The 23,730-nt window shown below is 35.2% G+C and overlaps 1 protein-coding gene across 5 annotated transcripts in view; it reads right to left on the bottom strand.

The window, feature by feature from the left end:
- The window catches only part of PRUNE2 (prune homolog 2 with BCH domain), a 110,851-nt gene that overhangs the window by 40,284 nt on the left and 46,837 nt on the right, over positions 1-23,730 (bottom strand). For 3 of the 5 annotated variants that reach the window (XM_039361252.1, XM_039361268.1, XM_039361274.1), the window contains exons 7-9: positions 15,718-15,873; positions 7,911-14,199; positions 6,674-7,451 (exon numbers count right to left, since the gene is read on the bottom strand). In XM_039361252.1, the coding sequence (XP_039217186.1) occupies positions 6,674-7,451; positions 7,911-14,199; positions 15,718-15,873 (7,223 nt within the window). Of the gene's footprint in view, positions 1-3,548; positions 3,674-6,673; positions 7,452-7,910; positions 14,200-15,717; positions 15,874-23,730 lie in introns of those variants that run through there. The other 2 variants (XM_039361260.1, XM_039361285.1) reach the window with 2 other exon arrangements.

Raw genomic sequence — 23,730 nt, 5'->3', positions numbered from 1 at the left:
ACTTTATTCAGGCTTTCACAGGGTCTGAGGGGAAAAATGATGTTTTAAAGAGTCACATTAACCTTAATGAGTGGATTACTTAAATCATTAACATCTATTTTTCAGGCATGCACAGAAGTTTGAAAAAAGATGGGTTGTTTAATGAACATTAGAGAAGCACTGCAATTATGCCAGAGCTAAAGTTTTTCAAAACCATTTTCAAATAGATTATTAGAATCATTGACCAATATTTTATACAAATCAAAAATTGTTAAGTACCAAGAAAATTAAGAACCAAAGAAAAAGGAAAATATATAAAGTATACCTTAAAAAGATTTCAATGCCATCCTGTATTCAGTTAAGTGATGATGAATGCAATATTGGAAGACTTGAAAGACCAAGTTAGGAATAGATATCATGATGAAAACCTATCTATGTGATCACCATCAAGTCAAAAAATGACCTGATCACACATAATAAGTCAATCAAAAAAAAGATCCACATAACATTTTAAAACTCTGAAGCTAGAGAGAATTGGCAGAGAAAATAACCTTTTTCCATTTTATCAGTCAATAATTGTATTGGATTGAAAGTTCTTCTTTTTATAGAAAGATTCCTTCTGTAAAATAATATTTATTCTTAAATTTACTATCACCTTCATCAAGAATTAAGCACAGGTAATCCTCGAGTTATGACAGTTCACTTAGTGATCATTTGAAGTTACAACATAACCCCCCCAAGTACTTACAACACAGTCCCAAAGTTTCAAATGTTGTACCACCACGGCAGTTGTTCACCCTTATGAATGACTGCAGAGGAACTGCAACATTCGCCCTGCCTATTTTCCCAACCCCCAGGTCTACACAGGTACTGGCCCTGTGGCTACTCATCTTGCAAAGATTGAGTGAGCTTCTTGGCCTGCTTCGGTGCTTCAGGCCTTTGGTACATTTGCAGAGAATGGAGGCCTCAAGTACCGGGAGATCTCGTACTACTAATCTCATGTGATCTCATGGTACTTTAGGTCTCCGTTCTCTGCAAACGGAGGCCTGGACGAGATCTGCAGCAAAAGGATCTGCAAGCAACAAAGCCTTCCCTCTGTTTGCAAAGCCTTTTGCCATCTTTGAAAAAAGCCTCCTTCTCAGTGGAAAGCACCTTGAGGAAAGGCCTGGAGGGATGCATGCGCCCTTCCGGCCTCTTAGCGCTAAAGGCTTTTTGCAAAGACGACTGGAGCCTATAGGGATGCAATCTCTCATCCCTGCATGCCTCAGCGAGCCTTTGTTCAAGGCAAAACTGAGGCAGAGAGGCTAGAGAAGAGACAGCCCCCCTTGAACATTGAGATCTAGGTAAGGTAAGTGATCCAGTCGGGCATGGTGGGGAAGGGGGAAGCACAAGATATCTTAGTGGATCGGGGGAGAGCTTGGGTGGTCAGAAGCACTAACTCCCCCCATGGTCTTCCCCTCCCTGAAATACAATTAGCGAATGTGTGGGCGAAAGCAGGGAGTGATCATGTTCAAGTTACGTGATTCACTCCTATGAATCATCGGGTTATGAATGTAATCGGCAGGGTCCATTACATTCGTAACTGGAGGATTACTTGTATTCAGTGCTTTTTTTCTAAAAAAAAAAAAAGGTGCCAGAACTCACACACATTATACAACCTGCCTTGCCTACCCTACAAGGTTCCATCCCCAAAAGGTGCCGGAACTCCATTCTGGGTGTTATATGAGAAAAAAAGCCCTCCTTGTATTAGAAGATGATGTTAAATGTTATATGTTATAAAAGTTATGCCAATGACTCATCCGTGAAATTATAATATCAAAGTATTAGCAGCAACTGAGGCACCATGGCAGAGCTCATAGCACTATGTTGCACCATCCTCCATTACAGAACTGAAGCAAATGAAACAAATATTGATTTAGATATAGTTTTAACAGGTTAATGCAGCCTAATGAGTATAAACTGTCATCGGAGATGTAATTTTAAATCAAGGATATTGACATTAAAAATCCTCAGGTGACAAAAATGTACATTTTTTTTGAAGGGAGGAAGGATCATAAAGTAAGAGATATCAGAACTGAGGACATGAACAATTAACCAGTCAGACCTTAGCAACGGCATTTTTATGGATTCTAAGTGGGTCAAATTGGGATTTACAAAATCTAAAAATATGGTGGCTATGAGACAGGAATTTCAAAGAGATCAGTAGAATGGGACTATGTGTTATACACAGTTTTCATTAGTTGAACGTTAATGGAATTTACTAAAGAAAAAGAATTATTGATGGGGAAACTGCTTATTTTCTACTGTATAACATTATGTAAATTTTCTAACCTCTTGACTCAATACAAGCAAGAACTCAAAAAAACTGTACTATATATGCCAGAAAAGTCATTTATACTTATTCTTGGTAGTCTGAGAAGAACTACAAAGGTTTCCTTTATCTCATCAAGCATAGAAGATGCTTAGCTTTTTTTTTCAGAAACAACACAAAGGGATAAAAGAAAATGAGGAAGAGGATTCCATGAAAACATAGTCAACTTCCTAGGCATTTTTATATGCAATGCTTTATCAAAAGAAGCATTAAAGGTCACACATGCACACACCCACACTGTTTCATTGGAAGGTTGTCCTTTATGGTTTTATAAGCTCCTTCTTTTTCAACCAGTCTCATGAGGCAAAACATGACAAGTTCCATCTTTTAGACTCAAGAGAACAGACTACATGGCTGATGTGAGAGTTACAGTAAAACACAGCTCCAAACAATCACATCAATCTCTTGTGGCTTAAGAAGGCACAGCAAAGATCCTCCTGTTCCTATATTTCTATTAAATCTTTCTATTAAGCATTTTCTTTTCCGAAAGCTGTTGTGCATGTGGTCATTTCTTTAACTGCACAAAGCATTTTTGAAAACAAGTTTCTCACAGAAATGTTTCATTATTTTTTTTTACTGGCAGACATACCAGAGAACCACAGTTCTGCATGCATTTTAAGAAATGCTTGCTCATTTTTCAAGCTTTGTATTTTCCATGCTTTGTCCACTTGAAACCCAATTTCTTCTGAACAGCCAGAGGATACTTCAAGAAAGAAACCTTATATGCTTCTCACTTACGGAAAAAGATCTAAAACAACACAATCACCTCTTGCAAGACTGATACAATCTCAAGTGCATTTAGTGCTTCCCCTTAGTTAAGCAAGCTTTTAGATAGTGTAAGTGCTTTTCTTTCTTCTTCATTGCCATCATCAAAAAGCAATGCAGAGAACAAAATCAGACTAATGAAGAGGGTTATGCAATTAAAATACACAGTAAAGTTCTGTCCATTAATTGCAAAAATCACATCATATTGTAATTTGACAAATCTCTGAAAAGAAGATACAGTTTCCTTCATAACCAGATGTGACTGAATTTCAAGTCACAGCTGCTTAATTTTCTTATGACACAGCAAACGCTTTGCATCCTGCTGCTGATGCATATTCTCTTCTCCCTCGCCTCCCTCGTATTAACTGCAACAATAGAGCTGTTAAAGAAAGCATCATCTTTGCCAATTGCTCCGTACAAGCAATGTGCTTACCTTCTTGAGGTTTAAAAAGCCGTTTTGCAATAGGAAAAGTGCAAAGCTGCTTTATGACTTTATTTCAGGGTCTCCTTCCCATGGCAGCTTACTAGAAACAGAGATCTTCACCATTTTTCTGATCACATGACCAATGCCAGTTCTAAATAAGGACGATGATCACCTGCCTTTGGATACCATGCTGTGCATATCCAATCAGCCATCCTAATAGGCACTCAAATAACACCAAACACAAACAGGCTTATTAAGAGTAATTGTTTTTCTTTCTTAGCGGTAATCACATAACTGTGAAAACCAAATAAAATAAATCTTATAATCAATCTAAAAGCAAGTTTTGAAGCTGTGTATTGAATAGCTATATGTAATCTACTTCACGTAAATTGAGTTTAAAGCCATAGAATGGTGGAAAATTTCATAAAAAAGCAACAACAAAAGAGGGCAGATTCAATGTGTATCTTCAGGCAGAATAGAGAATTTTTACTGGGATAAGTAGGCAGAAGTCAATTTTTTCTGCATTATCCAATTAATTAAAAAACCATTTATTTTCCTTGAAAAGCATCTTTAAATATTTGCCAGTGTATAGAAAATAGCATTAAGAAATAAGAAATAGCATTAAGAAATATCTGGTCAGTCCCATGCTGGATTATATGTATCAAATTAGCCTTTCCCAGTTTAGAGACTTCTTGATGTGCTGAGGCTAAAATTTCTGCCACTTGAGGGAAGTTGACCTAGAGAACAAGCTAGTTCCTTCTCAGTTCTCAGCTTTCAAAATTAAAATATTTTTATATTTCTGGGATTTCAATTGCAGCCAATACTCACAATTATGATTTGGTTCCAGGGCCACTTTTTTAAAAAAGACTAGTGACATAAATCCAAATAAATTTATGGGTAAATTTTGTATTCTACAATTTATATATAAATGTATATAGAGATAAATGTATAAATGAGGCCATGAGCAAAGGTAGATGCTAACTTTCATATTCTATGTAGATTGCACCAAATGGATTCAATGGATAAGTTTATCTCAAATTAGTAATGTAATGTTCTGAAATATTTGCTTAGATCTATACAAACAAGAAGAGAGATAAAATTATTTGATAAAGTTAGCTGTCTTTACATGGAAAAAAAACACTCTAATAGACTGAGGTGAAGAAGTACGGTTTATGCAAAATATAAGAGGAAGGAGAAAACCCAAAAATGTTTATATGCCCAACTCTTGTGGTCATGAGATTTGCAGCTAAGAGACCATTTCAAGAAGACAAACGAGAACATTTGTAATATATTTTACAAAAATTGCATAGCATTCTGAGACAAAGAATCAATGAGCAATGCACGTAAACATGGGGCTGGGAGGAAAGTTAAAATCCTATTAATTGGTTATAGCAATTTTTCATGCTCCAGTGAAATCACAATCACTTCACGTTTATTATGTCAACACAGGACACACAGAACTAAAAATAATGGATACATATGGTCACTTCCATCATTTCTTCCTCTGCAGTATTTCAGAGATAAGCCAGATCCCTAGCTTGCCGAAGTTCTACCAAAGAATCTGTGAAGGTTGAGAACAGAGGTCAAGAACTGAGAAAAGATCCACAGGGAGTTATCATTTAACAACCACAACTGGGATCAATAACCAGTTCGTTAAGCAAAGCAGTCGCTAAGTGAAACTGTAACTGTATTTATGCTCTTACTTTAACTTTCCTTTGCTTGATAGACCTGGAGAAAGTCATAAATGGTCATCATTAGTTTTTCATCACCATCATAACTGCAAATGGTTGTTAAACAAATCAGTAGCTCAAAAAGGACTGCCTGTAATAGAGGGTAGATTAAAAATATGGTGACAGTAAAAATGTGTAAGAACTGTGAAAGTTGATTTGAAAGGAAGAAGGGGAAAGATTCAATTTATATATGAAAGGGATGAATAATGTCTTAAAAAAAGAAAAGGCCCAGAGACAGAAATAGGTAAGAAGACAACTAGGATGATGATTGGAATAATTTTGTTCACTAAAACTTTGACATTTGATATTGAAAGGTTCTGGAACAAAGGGAAATTGTTTAGTCTAACTGTTGCTTTCTTGCTTTTTGTAATTGGCTTTTGCACCAGGGAAATCTCATGCAAGCGTGGGAAACATGTACATGGATATGATGTACTGAGGAGGGAATAAGGAAGTGTACATGAATGATTGATGTCTTCCTTACGATGTAATGGCTCTGTTGTCTGATTTTCATTAGCTAACAAAGTTTGTAAAGTAATGTTCTAATTTTCTAAGATGTGGCACTTTTGGATGTAACTCTGCCAGTGTTCCAGATTTTTTGCCACCCAGCTGCTTAATTTGAATCATATAAAGTGCTGCTTGATCAAAAAGTCTCCTCTTGGGTTATTTTATTATATTAATATGATATCTCATTTCAAGTAACGGAACGGGGACCTTACAATATCTTTAAAATGTAGATCAAAATTGAGTGCTGTTTTGAATGGCAAACTAGATTTAAACTGTATTATTTAATTTGATTTACATGCTGCCTTTCTAGCCAGGGAGTGCCCAACACTCACTTTAATCCAGACTTCTTAATATGCAGGTCAACACTACATCACTGTATCAAAGTGTAGGTTTGGACTTGTATTAACAGAATTGCAAATACAATTGGACCAATTGCTGTAAGTTAAAGAACAGTATGTTCTGGTTGATTATATCTCCAATATTATATCGAAGTATCCAAAACTGTAGATGTTTTCAGGCATGTGGGTTGGCACATAGCCTCTTTATGCACCTGATGAAGTAAACTGAAGCTCACAACACCTTATGTCTTTTAATAATATTGTTACTTGGGAAAGGTACCACCAGACTCCTTTTGATAGAGTCAGTACTGATCATCAATGTATATATCTTCAGTTCATATCATCAGTTGCTGGATTGCTCTGTACTGAATTGTTGCAGAATATAGGAGAGGTTGGTAAAAATTAGATGTCTGCCTTGCATAAAAGGAAGCTCTTATTCTAATATAAAGTTTATCCACCCCTTGTTTCTGGTATGAGCAACCTTCTGAAATGTATCAGTACATTCAGCAGTAATAAAATCAGCAATAACATTTATCGGCTTTAACATTTATACTGTTCTTACCCTGCTTTTTGATCGAGCTCTCTTTCATTGTCAACAGAGTGAGACTCATCTTCTATTTCTTGTTCTTTAACCATGCTGTCTCCATGTTGTGGGTGATCATCTGATTCAACATCAGTAGCAACCACTTGCAATAAAGGAGCATCTGTTTTGGTATCGCATGAAATCTTGCCCTGTTGTTCCCAGGCTTGGAAAGAGCTTTTATCTAGTGGGATTTCAGTTTGGGTCTCAGAGATCAGTTCCTGGTTTAAAACATTGTCTAATTCTTTAATTGATTGTCTGCATAGTGTTTCTATTGTGATTGGCTTACTACAGTTATCTTCAGATGATACCTCATGCTCTCCATTCTGGTCTACTATAGTCCACTCCCGGTTTTGTACAAGGACGCTGGGTGATTTCTTTTCACCTTTCCATTTTTGAGGCACAATAGCAGAACTTTTTTCTTCTAAATAAAAAGAGTCCCATTCATTCTCCAGGGTAGACTGTCCTTCACTTTCATTTATTATGGAGATTGACTGTAATGTATCCGAGGACTCTGGTGGAAATGTTTCAAGAGAATCCATTTGTTCAGCAACTGCTGAAGGGAAATTGCTTTCTTGTGTTACCAATAAGTCCTTTGTCAAAGATCCATTTTCTTCATCGCTAATGAGGACATAGTCCATTTCTAAAGAAGGCTGTTCTTCTGCTTCCTGTAATTGTCTATCTTCCTTATGGTAATGTTTTGTCCTTTCTGGGAACTTGATCAATTCACTATCAAAATTAAACACATCACAGACAGCTTCTGAAATTAAACAAAACAGTTTTAGTTAAAGCAGTCAATTTGTTCTACTAATTTTAAACAGGAAATAATTATCAATTTGATTTGTATAGCCTCTTGTTATGTCATTTTATGTTTTGCTTAAAATAACTTTTCAGTTAAATAAGACATGCTAGACAATTCATAGCTGGAAAAGAATATTGCATTTATAGGGTGTGTGAGTGAATGAGTATTTCTAAAATGCATTTATAGTATGTGTATTCATTTTGTATTCATTTTGATTTTTTTTTTAAAGAGAAATATTCTTTTTAAAATAAATATACTTTAAAAAAAAGAAATTATCTCTATTTGGGAATTTTATTTCGAAAAGTTTTCATAAGTAATTTCTCTCTAAACCATTTCATTACAGATTATAATATATGCAAAAATTTCAATTTGCCTAGAAAAAAATCTTACATTAAGAAAAGTGCTAATTTTACTCACCATTGTCTACACTTATGACTCCACCTGCTGGTGAATCAATATGAGTTGATTTTACTTCGTATTCACAGTTGTTCAGATCATCTGTTAACTCAGGAATTACTTCAGAGTCTAACAATAAAGAACCCCAGTTTTCAAAACTTTCCCCAGCTCTGCTATTTACATCATCAGATTTCTTTTCTAAAATATTATTTTCATCTTCACTAGTTGGTGAATCAATACTATCTGAATATATTTCATACACAGGTTTTTGAAAAACACACGAGGGTTGCAATTTCTCATCAGATTCTAATAAAAATGAGTCCCAGCCTTGATTTTCTTGATCTCCTGCAACCTCATTTTTTAAACCGGTTGCTTTAGAGTCCAAAATGTCAAGTTCACTACCAGCAACTGGAGATTCAATATTACTTGAATCTGTATCAAACTCAAATGCTTTCAAAGTACATGCAGATCCAGGAGTCCCATCCGATTCTAATAACAGGGATCCCCAACCCTGTTGAGAATATTCAGCAGTATCATCTTTTATGAAAGCAGTGTTAGATCCTGAAATGCTCATGCTGTCTTTTTGAAGAGTGTCCAAACCAAAAGGAGAAACACGTGCTAGTGTGAATTGATTATGGGGTGATTCTATAAACTCTGGACTATAATTTTCCTGTGTATTTTGAAGCTTCTGTAGACTATCTGCAGAATATTGTTTTTCTATATTACTTAGGACGTCTTCCATTACTTCTAATGAGCCTTGTGGTGATTGTTTCTTTGTAAGTGTTGGATGAATTTCTACTGTTTTCTCTGATTCATCAATGACTGTTAAAGGATTAGTTTCATTCAGCTTCATAGTTTGGTTATTCATCATTGGTATCTTATTCATAGTATATTCTTTTCCAGTGTCATCAACTGCAGTATGCATTGTTTTCAGCTGTTCAACTAGTCCTGTTTCATGGCCAAAGGCTGAAAGTTGATCATTTCCAGGAAAATTATCACACATAAAATTATCTGTGGCCAAAACAGATTCCTGAATAATATTTTCTTTTTCAACTTCAGATAGTTTGTCATTTGGAGATGTTCCTTGGTAGATTGTCTCACACTTATTTGCAAGACATGAGCTGTTTTCTTCGGGACATAATTCCTCTCTGTCAATTGCCAGTTGCTGATTAAAATAAAAATCAGTGTTTTTTAACAAGATGGGGGACATCACACTGGGCTCCTCGTGCTCAGCTAGGACAGAGTTCTGTGCACATGTTTCCTTGCTTTCATACTGGCAAACATCAGGACTGCTTGAGGCCTGTGAACTGCTGTCTTGATCAAAGTGATTTAATATATCTGGGTTTTCTCTGCTTGTTTTCAAAATGAAAGGCTGGTCTACATCAGTCCACAAATCTGGATCAATACTAAATACCTGGCAGTTTCCAGGGGTACTGTTTTGTAATATGTCAGGAACAAATGAATTTCCTTCAGTAGGTGTTGTGCTCAAAGATTTTGTTAAAGACAATGAAGGATCTGATGGAGATTTGTTAAAAGACTCTGGGTGCATTTCACTGTATTGATTTACTATTCTGGGGACAAATCTATTTCTATTTATTATAATTGGATCAAGTTTTAGATCTTCCTGAGCAATAGCATTTAACAAGCTTGTCTGCCAGTCTTCTGGAACAGTTTGTTTAACGGTATTGAGAGATGGTTCTTGTCTTCTCTCTGTTTCATCAATATGTGGCCACGGTAGTCCATCATATTCTCCAGTGTTTACACAACCTTCATACCGATGAGTCAGTAGGGGTTCCTTATTTTTATATTCAGGTATATTGTTACATTGTGTAGATTCTGTTTCATATGGAGAAGTAGCCATAAGATTTGGTTCCTCAATATTTTCCTTTCTTTTTGGATATACCGCCCATATATTATCAAGGATAACTCCTGCATAGTTTGTTTGTAAATCATTTCTAGAATTCAATCCAAGTGAACTTTCACTTTGTTTTTCCAAATTCCACCATTCGAATGTATCATCTGGAAATCCAAAACATTCTTCTATGGATTTTTTATTTTCATCTAATGAGCTTTTTGCATTATCTTGCAACAGAATATCCCAGGCATCTAAATTATTTGGACTGTAAATTTCTTCATTATTTACAGCAGATATTTGTGCCATGTGATTATGTACATCATCCTGATCTATTTCCCTTTCTATAAGATATTCAGATGTTTCATGGGCATGGTGTTCTGTTAAAATATTAACATCTTCAGAGGTTTTATTTAATGCATCCACGTGGACATTTTCCTTCAAATTAGGTTGAACATTTGAATTTTTTGAACCAGCTATAAGATTTGTTTCCTGGAAATGCAAAGATTTCTTCTCTGTCACAGCATCCTCCAATTTGTCAGAGTCTGTATCTGACTCTATTCTTCCCTGATGTATATTTGAATATTCTGAAACTTCATCTGTTCCAGGACTTGATAAAGAAGAGGTATCATCATCCACATGAGAATTCCAAAGAACTAAATTTTTAGGAACTTTATGATCAGTGTTTGTTTCAGAATCTTCTTGGCTTTTATTTTCAAGGGATTCCTTTCCAGATTCATGTATTTTGATATCATTTGTGACGTCCCATATATCTTCACTCTTGTTCTGATTATTACTTCCTTGAAAATTCTCCCTGGTATGCATATTAATTAAAGAATCGCTTATATCTGGGCTTGTTGGACCTGAGCATATATCATTATTAATGGAATCACTACTGCTATTATCTTCCTCACCAGTAATTTTGAAGGAAGTATTTGCAGGGGAGTTACTTGATCCTTCTGACATTTCATTCTTCATGGGGCTTAATCCAGCAAGCTGGATTTCTTCACTCACTGATGTATTCCAAGCATCAAGGATTTGGGACAATTCATGATGCAGTATAATATCAATACATTTTTCATGAGTGAATTCATTCTCACTCTCCACACTTTCAGGGGTTTCACTTAATTCAGAAGAATCAGCTTTATAAGGTAATAAATTACTTGGTTGTGGCTTATCTGTTGTGTCCAGGGCTTCAATATATTCTTTATATAGATTCTGTGGAATTCCTTGATTTTCATCATTTGAAGTTGTATCTTCAATGTCGAGCATTTCTGAAATATCTTCACAACTTTCCAATTCAAATTTATCAGTGTTCAAGTTGGGTATTGACTCTTCTCCCGTTGATGGTTGTTCTTCACCATGCAAAAAAAGATTTGATTGTTCTGACTCTGAAGCGTTCATTTCTGATCTATTAATCGTGTTTTTATTTTCAACCATAGTTTGATTACATTCTTCTCTAGGAGAAATTGAAGAGAGACTTTCCATGTCAGGAATATTTTGTTCAGATAGATTTTTATCAAAAGGTTTAGAAACTAGTGTAGATACCTCCCCTGAATGGTAGTTTTGATGTTCAACCATGTTAAAATGTTCCAAATTATCATTATCTTCTTTAGGAGACATAACAACTTGTTTTCCATTACTATCTTGGGATACCTCATTCTTTTCTTCCTTGATAAGATGAGTCCAACTGGAAAATGATATATTTACTTCTGGTGGTTCTGCTGCTACATCTTCCAGACTTCCACTAGTTATTGTTTTTTCTGGCGAACTGGGATAATCAGAAATTGTCCTGCTTTCTTCTGAACTATTAACAAATGAAAGAGGTAGTAAAAGTGACAATGGCATGTTGTCATTTTGGATTGTTTCATTTCTAATATCATTAAGAGGGAGTGATCCTACAATAGCTTTATTTTCAATGACTTCTAATGTTGAGGAGTATGTTAAATTATTATCCTCCAGTGCAATTCCTTGAATGTGCTGAAGATGTTCAGGCTTTTGGTCAAATTGCATATTTAGAACTTTACTTTCTTGATCTGATTGAGTGTTTTGTTTGAGTTGACAATTAACTGAAATGTCATTCTCTGTATCATTTGGATCAAAACAAGGAGAGCCTATGTCTTCAAAAATGATTTCACTATTCCTCTCACAATTTTCTTCTATTGTGCACACGATACTACTTAGAGGAGAATTATTATCTTTTTGTGCAGGGATCAACATCATTCCACTATTTTCAGAAGGACTACTGTCATCAACATCATAGTCACCTGAATAAAGCACTGCACTGTTTTCTTCTGAATCAAATACCACAGCATCTTTTATATTAAGCTCAGAATGTTCAACTTCAACTTGTTTTTCATTATTAAGGGTTGGTTTCCAAGCTTCACTATAATCAGATGAACATACAGGAAATGTTTGTAGCAATGATTTATCATCTGATAAATCATATGTTTCTGTTCCAGTTTCATCTGAATTTGAGTTTCTTATTTGGTCAAAAATTGGCTTTCTATCAGAATATTTGTCTTCACTTTCTTTTTCATCTCCAACACCTGTGGGTGACACATATGAATCAGATGTTGAATAGTTTGTATCTGGTGGAGAGACAATAAGATCTTCACCTGTATTTGATGTAACAAATTCTGGGTCTCTGTACGACAGGAACGGATCTTCCCAACGGGCAAGGTTTCCAAGCATATCTTTTCTGATGTTTGAATCACAGGCAACCCATACAGTGGTATCGTCAGACTGTCTAGACTTAGTGTTGCTGTGGTTTTCTGTAATCAATTTAACATCTTTCTGCACAATGCCAAAACTAGATTTTGCATTTTTATATACTGTATGACTTTCTAATGAGCTACCTTGCCCATTGTTTTGAGAACTGAAATCTATTTGATTTTTTGGATTTTCACTTAAATTATCTACAGAGAATTCCAGTAAACATTTAGACATAGAATGTTCGTCAAACTTTTGTGAAAACTGATCAAATTCCACTTGAGGACCATTCCATGAATGCTCTGTGAGTCTTGAAGTATCATGATAAAACTCTGTCCAAACATTAGGCAAATTTGTCTTTATTTGTCCACTATTATTCCATGGTCCACAAGCTGGTTGACTGGAGTTCCACATATTAGCAAATTCTTCTGTTTCCTCTTCATCATCTTTCTGCTGATATTTCAAACTATTTTGGGCAGGACTAAATGGTTTTTTCCAAATATCTGCTCTTGAAAATTCTGTATGTTTTGGTTGCTTTTGTATACATGCTGAATCTGATGCTCTTCTATCAGTTTGCTGTCTCAGTAACATATTTACTTTATAATCTTTCCATGAATCAGGACTCTGAAATACAGATTCTGGCTCAGTTGAATTCCATGTATCAGCATTTTTGGAATCTAATTCAAAACCATCCCACCAACTCCCATATCTAATATGAGAATGAGGATTTTTAACATGATCGATTTCATTAATTCTTTCAATTATATCTTGTGGATAAAATAAAGGTGGGCCACTATCTAAAGGTGATGATTCTACAAGGCTATTCATTGGGGTTGGTGGAGTTCTTCTCTCAGCACTTTTCAAAATTTCTGGACAAGAGGAAAATTCATTTTCCAAGTCAACCAAATCTGATTTATTATCAGAGAAACTTGTGTGATTCTCTTCTTGGTGGCCAGATTCATTCAATGTTACTATATCATCATCTTCACTTCTTCGAAAGTCTATGGAATAATTTGCAATATCACATTCTGATGAATTTGTCTTGTCATCTGCTTTTGAACTAGCTGACAACTGTCCTTCTGATGAACCACTGTCATGAGAGAAATCATCCACAGAACAGTCCACTAAATTTGAAGGCAGTGTCTCAACTGAAGGCATGGGTGCTAAATCAAAATTGAAAAGATCATAATTGTCACTGCAATTTCTGGATGGAGGCTTTTCTTCTTCAGCAACTGCTCCTTCAGGAATGGGACTATAAGAGTCAAATCCAGAAAGAAAACTGTGATGAGATGCACCTCCTTCTGCTACTGGACTATCATCACTAAGAAAAACTGAGCTCTCCTTAGATGATCTGCTGCTTCTAATAGTAGCAAGACCACTGTCAGGACTCACAAGATCTATGTTAACATCAGCATGGGCTTGCGCTGATCCATTATGATCTTGAGGGTTTTCTATAAAGTTCACAACATTTGGTTGTGGTTCAATGTCTGAACCATATAGTTCCATAATACCAGAAGATCCTTGAGAAAGTGGAGCACTTCCGGCAACAGCCTCAGTGGAAGATGTTCTACTGTTTGGTGCCATTTCAGGATGTCTTCTGCTGATAACATCTTTCATTAGTAAAAAAATTTCATCACCATTTGCTATGTAATTCTCTTGCTGGTAAATGAGAAGTTGGTCACATCCATATTCCATAGGATCCAATTCCAGGCATGGATTCTGACACTCTTCTAATTCGCAGCAAATCTATTAAGGAAAAAAAATGAACACCAGATGTTTGTTTGATCAATTGTACATAACGAAAGTAAGTCTGGTAAAAATTAATACTGATCTTATTGCCTATTTCTTCTGAAACCAGGTTTTTTATAATATTTTCATGTTCTAACATACTCTGAATAAGTATTTTCTGCTTAAGCAACAGCACTTAAATGAAATAAAACTTTCACCTTTAGGTCTCAGAGATTCTAATAAAGGGGTCCCCAACCCCTAGGCTGCAGCCATTATAGACTGCAACCCGTTCAGAACTGGGCCACAGAAGCAGCAGGTGAGTGTGTGCATTCACACAGCTCCACTTACACAAGAAGCAGGTAAGCACATGTGCTCACACAAAGCTTCATTTGCACACATGCACGTCTGCTGCTTGCGCAGAACCCACTCTTCTCTCTTCCCACCACCTGTCCATAAAGCTGGAAAGTTTAGAGAGAGACCATTGGTCTAGTATTTCTGATCTTGATATAATATTTCCATTTTCTTAGAAGAATAAAAGAAAATATTGTTATGATTATGATTTTGGTGCTTGGCAACCAGCACATGTTTACAATAGTTGAAGCATCCCACAGTCACATGATTACCATTTGCAATCTTCCCAGTTGACTTCTGACAAGCAAAGTTAATGGGGAACTTGCAACTCAAGGTCATGTGACACCATGCATCATATGACATTTCACTTTACAACAGTGTTTTCAATGAGTGAGAACTACCTTAGAGCAAAAAATAGTGGACAAATTCAAAGGTAAAGTGAACAAGACAATGCCACTCCTCACTCTCACATATATGAATACATCCAAATCTGTTTGGTTTTTCTATAATATAGTGTCACATTAATTCACATTCTTATATAATGCTCATGTAACATTCGTACACACAAACAAAAACAATCTTTCACATATGAATTTAGAAAATTATTTCTATAACTTTATCACAAGACAGAGTTTATGGACAGATATAATTGTAAATGGCAAACGAGGAACAGTAAATAGTATAATATATTGTAGATAACCCAAGAGTAGGACACATTTTAGGACATGGAGAGGGAGCATCTGTTTTTTTCAACCAAAACAATCAATATGCATATGTTTTGATTAAAAAAAGAGTAATTCTTGTGGTATGACTTTTAGATGGCAAAAAAATTAAGAAAACTGGGCTATTGCTAATATACAGTATTTATGACTATTCTATCTAAATAGGAAGATTTAAAAACTATATTAAGAAAACCCTGCACATTCATGACACATGTGTTAAATGAAAAAAATATAATGACCTAAGACTATGAAAAGAGAGCTCAGTTTTAAAAATTTACAATTGCTTTTTCTTCCCTATTTTTCCTATCATTTAACCACCTAATTATGTGTTATGTAGAAGTTATTTTTCTATTCTTATCCTGTATTATTTGAAAAAAGCAATGGCAAAATATGATGTACTATTGCATCCTTTGTGACAATGCCAGTTTTTATATTATTTCATTCTCTTTTCCAAAATACATACCTGATTTCCTAGCTCCATGTTTTCTGAATAAACTGCTATTTGCTTTTTTTCTTGTCCTTCTAATAAGTAGCTGGCCGAAATGACAAGGACATCAAAACCATATTTATCTACAAATGCTTTCAGGTCTTCGTTGATATTTCTGTGAAACAGATAATCCTGAAATATGACAAATCAACTATTTATTTAAGAAATCAATTGAATTAACCTCAGCAGCTAATTTTCCAGTTAAACCAATAATGGACAATACAGGGAGGAATGGATTTGTTTTGGGATATTCTTACAATGCAACTCTCTCTATATCTAGTCAAAAGTAAATTCCACTGAGTTCAATGTGAAGTGTGAGTTAAAATTAACATAATTATGGGGCATCAGATAAGAAAAGACAGGTATATAAGATTGCTTGCAATTGTAAGATACACTCTAATAAACTGCTTTTTGTACTAATATATTTATGCTTTCATGAAAAATACTAAAAAAGTATTTTTCCTATATATGTGTACTACAGTTATTGAAAGTGGGGTCTCTTGTGCTCTTTGAGCTTGGTATTTTCTTGCAGACATTTCATTACCAAACTGGGTAACATCATCTGATGATGCAACAGAAATATTGGGCTCAGTTGTGGTTTGAAGTCAAGGACTACTTGTATTAGCTATAAACCCCCAAGAGCTGAGGTAGGGATAAGCCAATAAATAAATACTTATAGTCAAGCAATCTAATATGCAAGGGCCCTTAGGGCTGAGGTTTGTTCAGTATACTGTTTTGACTAGATACAACATTAAATAAGTTAAGTATAACCATTCACATTTCATGCTTTAATTTCCACCATTTTCCATATTATAATTTAACATCTTTCAATCTAGAAATCAAATACCAATTGGATGATGTCTTAAAACTGAGTTAATACATTACAGTCACATTTCATTTCTAAATATTTTAAGAAAGACAGAAATCTACTTCAATTCTTTGAATCATAAATTATTTCAATTTGCTTTGCCGGTCCTAAAATATTTAGACAAAAAGCATGTAACTAATTCTTACTTTAAAAAAATACTGGCTGCTTTCATTCTTTTCTGTGTGAAACTCAATCTTGTACTGCCATTATTTTCATAAGAATAAGTCCCTTAACATGTTCAGAAACAATATGGTAATTTCCATTTTGTGTTATTTTATCCTGTAAAAACCTGACCATGCTTAAAGCATTTATTTAAGGGACAGAAAAAATCCTGCTAACTTGCAATTCAAGTGCAACATAGAAAGATATAGAGATGCAAGAAGAATATATACAGTCAAAGATATTGTCATATTTCTTTTTGTGAGAGAAAACTGTGGTAAACATGCATAATTAGAATAACACCATTTTAAGCACAGAACTGAAATGAAATTTGTTTTGTTTTTGTCCTTCTAAATAGTTAGAATACTTTCTGATTGATGGCATCTGAAGGTTGATTACTCAAGTGAGCCCTGTGTAAATGTTCATTGTTCATACATCAGTCTCTCTGGAGAAACTAACTGAGTCAATATTAACCTGCCCAAATTAAAAATAAGATGTCTTTTTTGTTCTTCACACTTCTTGCCTGGGGAGCACAATATGGCTTTTGTCAGAGGCGCTCCATCATTTTGGCTCAAAGAAACTGTCAGTACAGTTTGGGATTTGTTATTCATGGCCAGATATCCTGATGGGTCTAATGAAGCCTTTCTGCTGACAGCTCATTTGCTAAAAATATCCAACTATTGCAAAGTATAAATGAGGAATATATTTCTTTCCTCATTACCCTGCGTTTCCCTCACATTGACAATTATGTCATGAACCCCAATGATCTTCAAGCTGGGATAAACTCAACTCTGCTCAGTAGCAGAGAAGTGAACAGACTCTTTGTAGTTCATAGCCAATACTTCAGTTTGTTCTTTTCTGTTTTATGAACTCATGGGCAAACTTTATGACATCTTTAAATTGCAATATAATAGGGTAAACACCAGTGTTTTTGCACACATGCCATGCCAACAGCCTGTGTGCTGTTTGTTGAAAAATGTGTGTTAATTACTGCAAATCCCCTCCTGAACCCAGACATGGATGATTTTTTGATAAAAGTTTTCAGGTAATAATACTGATTTGTTTGTTGTGAAAAAAAAGGAACCTGCTACCTATCCTCCTAGACTCCATTCTTCTTATTTTGGTTTTCTTTCTAAAAAGTTCTGTCTGTGCATTCTCATTGGATGTCTATTTTGACTAGATTCCTATAGTTGCTGAAACCATGGTCCTTTTCTCTGTTTTTTTCCAACCAGTTAAGGCAAAGTAATTGTGAAGTAAGGTGAAGACAAAAATACCCTCAATTTAAGCTTGGTTCCTGATGACTAAATGGACACATTTGTGCAATTTTCTTGGTTACAATAGAAAAATCATTAGCCATTTTCTATTTCCAAGATATTTTTTTACTTAGGGGTCCTTGGTGCTCTTTGAGCTTGGTTGTTTTCTTGCAGATGTTTCATTACCCAAACTAGGTACTATCATCAGTGTTCATCATCAGCACTGAAGATGTTACTTAGTTTAGGTAATGAAAAATCGGCAAGAAAATAACCAGGCTCAGAGAGCATCAAGGATCCCTCATTTCAACCCTGAGCTACAAATATAATCCTTTATTGGTATTTTTGGACTTTTTATCCAATTCTGAGCGTTAAAGTCCACAAGTCTTAAAATTATCAAGGTTGGATACCCCTGGTCTATTCTAACGATAATGATTATGTGCCATCAAATCGGAAGAAAGGCTCACCTTCTTATTTACATAGATTAGGATTTATTGGGTGATTGTGTACCATCAAGTCAGTTTGACTCTTAGATTTTCTACATGACAATCTGTCCCTAACCCTAATCTAGCCCTTCAGTGCTTTCCACAAGGCATCCATCACCGCTGTAACTGAGTCTGTCCAGCTTGTTGCCAATTGTCCTCTTCTCTTTCCTTTCATCTTTCCCAGACTTAGAACCTTCTGAAGGATCAGAAAGTTCTGATAATGTGTCTGAAGGATCATTTGGGCACTGTCATTTCAGCCTGGAGTGAAAATTCTGGGTTAATTTATTTTCCATGGTACTTTTGGAAGACTTCTAGAACACCAACATCCTAAACTGGCAATGTTCTCTTTCCTACTTCTTTGATGTCCAACTGTTGCTTCCATAGAATGTCATAGAAATACACTATCGCACTATTCTGATCAGTTACATTTCAGGATCTGAATATCTTTCCAAGACTTTCATGGTGCTATGTGTACTATGGCTTTCTGACCTGTGCAAAGTTTTCATATGAGAATGTTCTGGGAATCTCATTTTTCCCAGTTCCACAACATGACATTCTATGATTGATCCATTAAAGGCTTTTCTGTAATTAGCTAATTGTATACTGATTTCTTTTTGGAATTCTTTGGCTTTCTCAATTATACAGTGTGCTTCAGTGATAACATCTCATGTTCCTCAGCCTTTTCTAAAGCCAACTTGAACATCTGGCCTTTCCTTTTTCATATAATCCTAATTTTATTCCCCAGATACAGTAATTCCAATGATCCTGGAAATACTTATTATTCTCCATTCATTTATTTCCTGTCCTGTTGAAGCCATCCTACACGATATAATAAACTCCATAGCTTGTGTACTTTGTGAACTACTTCCTTTTTCTTATATTTTTATCTGACATTTTTATATTTCATTAGTTAAGCCAATTTTGGGGCACTTTTTTCATATCTTGCATAATTTTATACATTCCAATCATTCTCCATACCATATCCCAACATATTTATTTGCTGTTTTTATCCTAACCTAAAAAGCCCTCAAACATAAATTTTCTTTATATCAATATTATTTCAGCCCTTGTTCATTTCGGTTGTCCTTTTAATTCTTTTTTGACAGCACAGGTCAGAATTACATCTAATATTCTACAACCCGTAGATTTGTATAAACATTATATTAATACGGAGATACATAACTCTATATGAGTCTGTCTTTGAAGACCACCCAGAAACTTCAAGTGGTCCAGAATGGAGTGGTGCCAGCAACTATGGGTGCCCCATAGCCTGCCCATGTTACTGATTCTCTGGTTCCTTCTGGGTAAAATTCAGAGTGCTGATTATCACCTTTAAAGCCCTGAATAGTATGAGATTCAGTTATTTGAAGAGCCAGCTCTCTCTAAAGGTATTTGCCTATGCCAACAGATCAAACAAGAGAGGCATTCCCATCAAAAAATATCATTGGATGGGACATTCAGAAGATGGGTCTTCTTCATAGCAGTGCCTGCTTTGTGGAACAGCCTCCATCCTATAATCTGGAGGATCCCACTAGTAGGCTGTGTAGTCTTAGCTGTTCTTCCATGCACTGAGCCTTACAAAGGTATATTTGGTATGGAAGTGCTATGGCAGCTTGATTGATGTGTGGTTTTAATTCTGTAGAATGTTTGCTTTATTTTTTATGTGTTTATAGGAGTTGATTGTTGTTGGCCATTCAAGGTTAATATTGTACTAGACGACCCTGTGATCAGTTGGGTCATCCTTTGAAAAAAAAGGTAGTGTGGTCTGATGTGACCAGAAGGAACTTTAAATTTTAGGATGACCAATATATATATATTTTAATCCAATGCTAGAAAGTCCCAATATCGTATATGAAGAGTATATATTATAAATACAAAAATAATTGTAGTGGCAAATGAAGTCATTTATTTACCTAAAAAAATATACAGAATGACCATGAATGAAAGAAGAGTAGTGGAAAGAAACAACTTCTGACTTTCTGCCAACTTTCCCCATTGACTTTACTTGTGGGAAGCTGGTAGGGAGCATTGGAGATCCTGATCATGTGACCATGGAGATGATACAGTGGCCATTCATTTTGCAACTAAAACTGACCTGAACATCATAGAAATTTCAATTGCACAGGATTAATGGAACCCAAATTTTTACACATTCTTTATGTTAGCAGATTTTAGGTACCTCGATTCAAAAATTGTTGTAGTATAATCTACCATTTGGTCTAACTTGGGGGTACAAGCAGACAAATAGATACACAATAAGAGTTTCAGAAATACATAGATAAGATGAGTAATCATATAAAACTTTAAAATAAATTAAGTAAATACATAAATACTTCTATTTTTTAAAAAATTATCCATTATATGACTGTTTCTTAATAGCAGAAGTTTGTTTTCATTAAGCTATTCACTACTAGGCTTAGAATTCTTTCCTGGCCAATTGTATCAACTCAAACCATATGCATATTAAGGGGTTTTTGACACAACATTCATCAATTTATGCCACATTTCCCTTTTTAATTTTACTGTTTTCAGAATAGAAAATTCTTCACTGCCCCTTTTTAACTATTCTAGGTAATGTGAGGCCAGAAATCCATTCAGTGCTCATCTCAACCCCAGATTATTTATGAATAAGCAAAAAGGACAGTTTTCCCTAGTGATCTTTTGCTATTTACTGTCTTGTTTCCTTCTTCTTATTTTGGAATTTGAAGTACAAAAGCTCCTTAAGTATGAAACTTCTACAAAAATTTCTTGTTTTACACTTAAAGCCCTTTCCTTGAAAAGCTAATCAGATCCATAGCATACCCTTCTACAATCTGTTCTTATACTTAAGACACCAAGAGAAATGTGCTGTTTGACAAAAGTACCATGGCCAGGCTGCAAGTAATAAAGTACTAAACTGTGCAGAAAAATGACCAGCATAGTTACTGTCCAGGAGCTGTCTATTAGTAAGACTGTCCCAAGTGTAAATTTATATTCAGTAATTTGTACCATCACCCATGCTGTATCGCTGTCATGCAAACATGGTAATAAAGAAATATATTTCTTGCTGTCAAGAAAATCTCTAGGAAAATTAATCAACCATTCATCCATCCAGGCTCTTTGAATATCCTTTTCTCAAACAGGGAAGGCTACGAGGTTCCTTGCATGTTCCATGCACTCATTGCAATAGACTATGGAATCCATCAAGCTTGAGTTGATTTATTGAACTGTCTCTCAGCACAGCAGTACTACTACAGCAAATGAACTGATAACAACTTTAAAAAAAGACTCAGTAATGTTCAGCAGTATCTGATGCATTAAGTTTCTTCCCACAGATTAAAGATTTTTTAAGGGTCTTGAATCGTGGCTCAGCAAACAACTGAGTATTCCAAAATGATAAAGTTAGAATCTTTGGAAAACGATTTGAAGACACCTCTAATGTCCTTCACATGCATATTGTCAAATGCACTTTAATATGGATGCAATTATGCTCCAGTACATCTTGTCATTCTGCAAGTTTGCATTTACACAGTTGTGCTGATGGGTAAATTGTTTCAGCAGTGGGATAAAGCTATTTGTCTGTGTATATTGAATATATTCATATAACTTCTGAGACAGAATCCCAGATATGTTTTTATTCCATGTTTGGATTGCAAATTCCAATTTCAAAGAGTGAAATCCATATCAGATTCATCTCCTCCTGCTTCTCCACAAACCTCTCCAATTATCTTTTTTTTCTGATACAGTCAGATTTGAGATTCCTGAAAGGAGAGATGATGTCAAAGGGTCAAGGATAGGCTATGCTGCTCCAGTGTTTCTCAACCTTGACAATTTTAAGGCATGTGGACTTCAATTCCCAGAATTCCACAGCCAGCATTGCTGGCTGTGGAATTCTGGGAGTTGAAGTCCACATGCCTTAAAATTGTCAAGGTTGAGAAACACTGTGCTAGTCTTTGACATATTTGAAGCATATCTCTCTTGTCATTTTGAATCAGGACATTGTCTTTTTTCCTTTGGAGGAAAAACAAGGCAGGCCATCTGCGGGAAAGCCTGTAGAAAGCAGGTGCCTCTACTTTGATGCACTCCAGCCAATGAGGTTGACTCTTTTCTCAAGAGATAGTTCTATTTGCACAGACTGGATGGAAATTCCAATCCATTGGCATCAAAGTCTGCAGGGGAGAGTCAAAAGACAGAACATCACAATGCAAGTCCTACCCTTTTTGTATATGTATCGGTTCCCACATACATTCAAGATATATGTGGAGTTTATATCCCTACTCTCTATTTGCCCTCTTGCCTTTTTGCCACACACATAAACGCAGCAGTCAGAGGGAAAACTTTCCAAGTGGATATGCATACGATAACCTAATAATCAAATATCTACATGCTTAGAAAAAGTTCTTCTGGCAAAAATAGCAATCTGAAACAACATATAAATCTGTTACAAGCCACAGAGTCCATTCATCACTCAGTAGCTTTGGTTCTTTTTCATAAAGATATATGACCTCTGCCCATTATATTTCATTAGCAGGGAACCATGTGAGGCTCCTTCGCAGATGACAGACTAGAAAGCTAAACACCATCGCCTAAAGGATTTGTGGGAACAAGCCCATCTTCAATCTTTGTCCCTGGGAGGCACTTTTAACACCTGCCAACCACAGCACTATCATCAGAAAAACATTTACAGATTTATCTTCAGGCTGGTGATTATAAGAGATAATTTGTTTGGAGTATGGATAAAGTTGGTCTAGCATAAACAAACTCGACACTCAAATTACACGATGAACATCATTAACTATTGGTTTAACCACTACTGATCTGAAAAAGATGAGACATTAGCTCAAAATTATAGAGGTTTTTTTTTGTTGTTGTTGTTTTAAACTAAAAACTATTAGTCACAAATAGATGAAAATTTTATTGGGGCGTTTTACTTTTCTTCCTCAGTAAATCCTTCATTTTATACTGCTTACATAGTTTGACTCATATCTAAGTATGAATCTGTATATTGATATCTACATTTTTTTATCCCTGATTTTTTTTACAGTTCTGAATAACTGTTCTTAAATGCAAATTTATTTGCTCACAAACAGCTTAATTTTTTTTAAACTTTACTGTAGGGATCAATACATTTAGTTTAAAAGTTTACTCTTGTTTTGATTTTTAACTTTTGATTTTCTCTACTGTTGTTATCCTTGCTATTACTAGCTTTTTTTCCAGTACAGGGAGGGTCATGTTATATTCTATCAAA

Source organism: Crotalus tigris, unplaced genomic scaffold (genome assembly GCF_016545835.1).
Source record: "Crotalus tigris isolate CLP2741 ecotype Arizona unplaced genomic scaffold, ASM1654583v1 scf7180000017585.4430047, whole genome shotgun sequence".
In the NCBI taxonomy this organism is placed as follows: Eukaryota; Metazoa; Chordata; class Lepidosauria; order Squamata; family Viperidae; genus Crotalus; species Crotalus tigris.
Note: the sequence above shows the minus strand (reverse complement) of the source record. Positions and strands in the feature narration are given on the sequence as shown.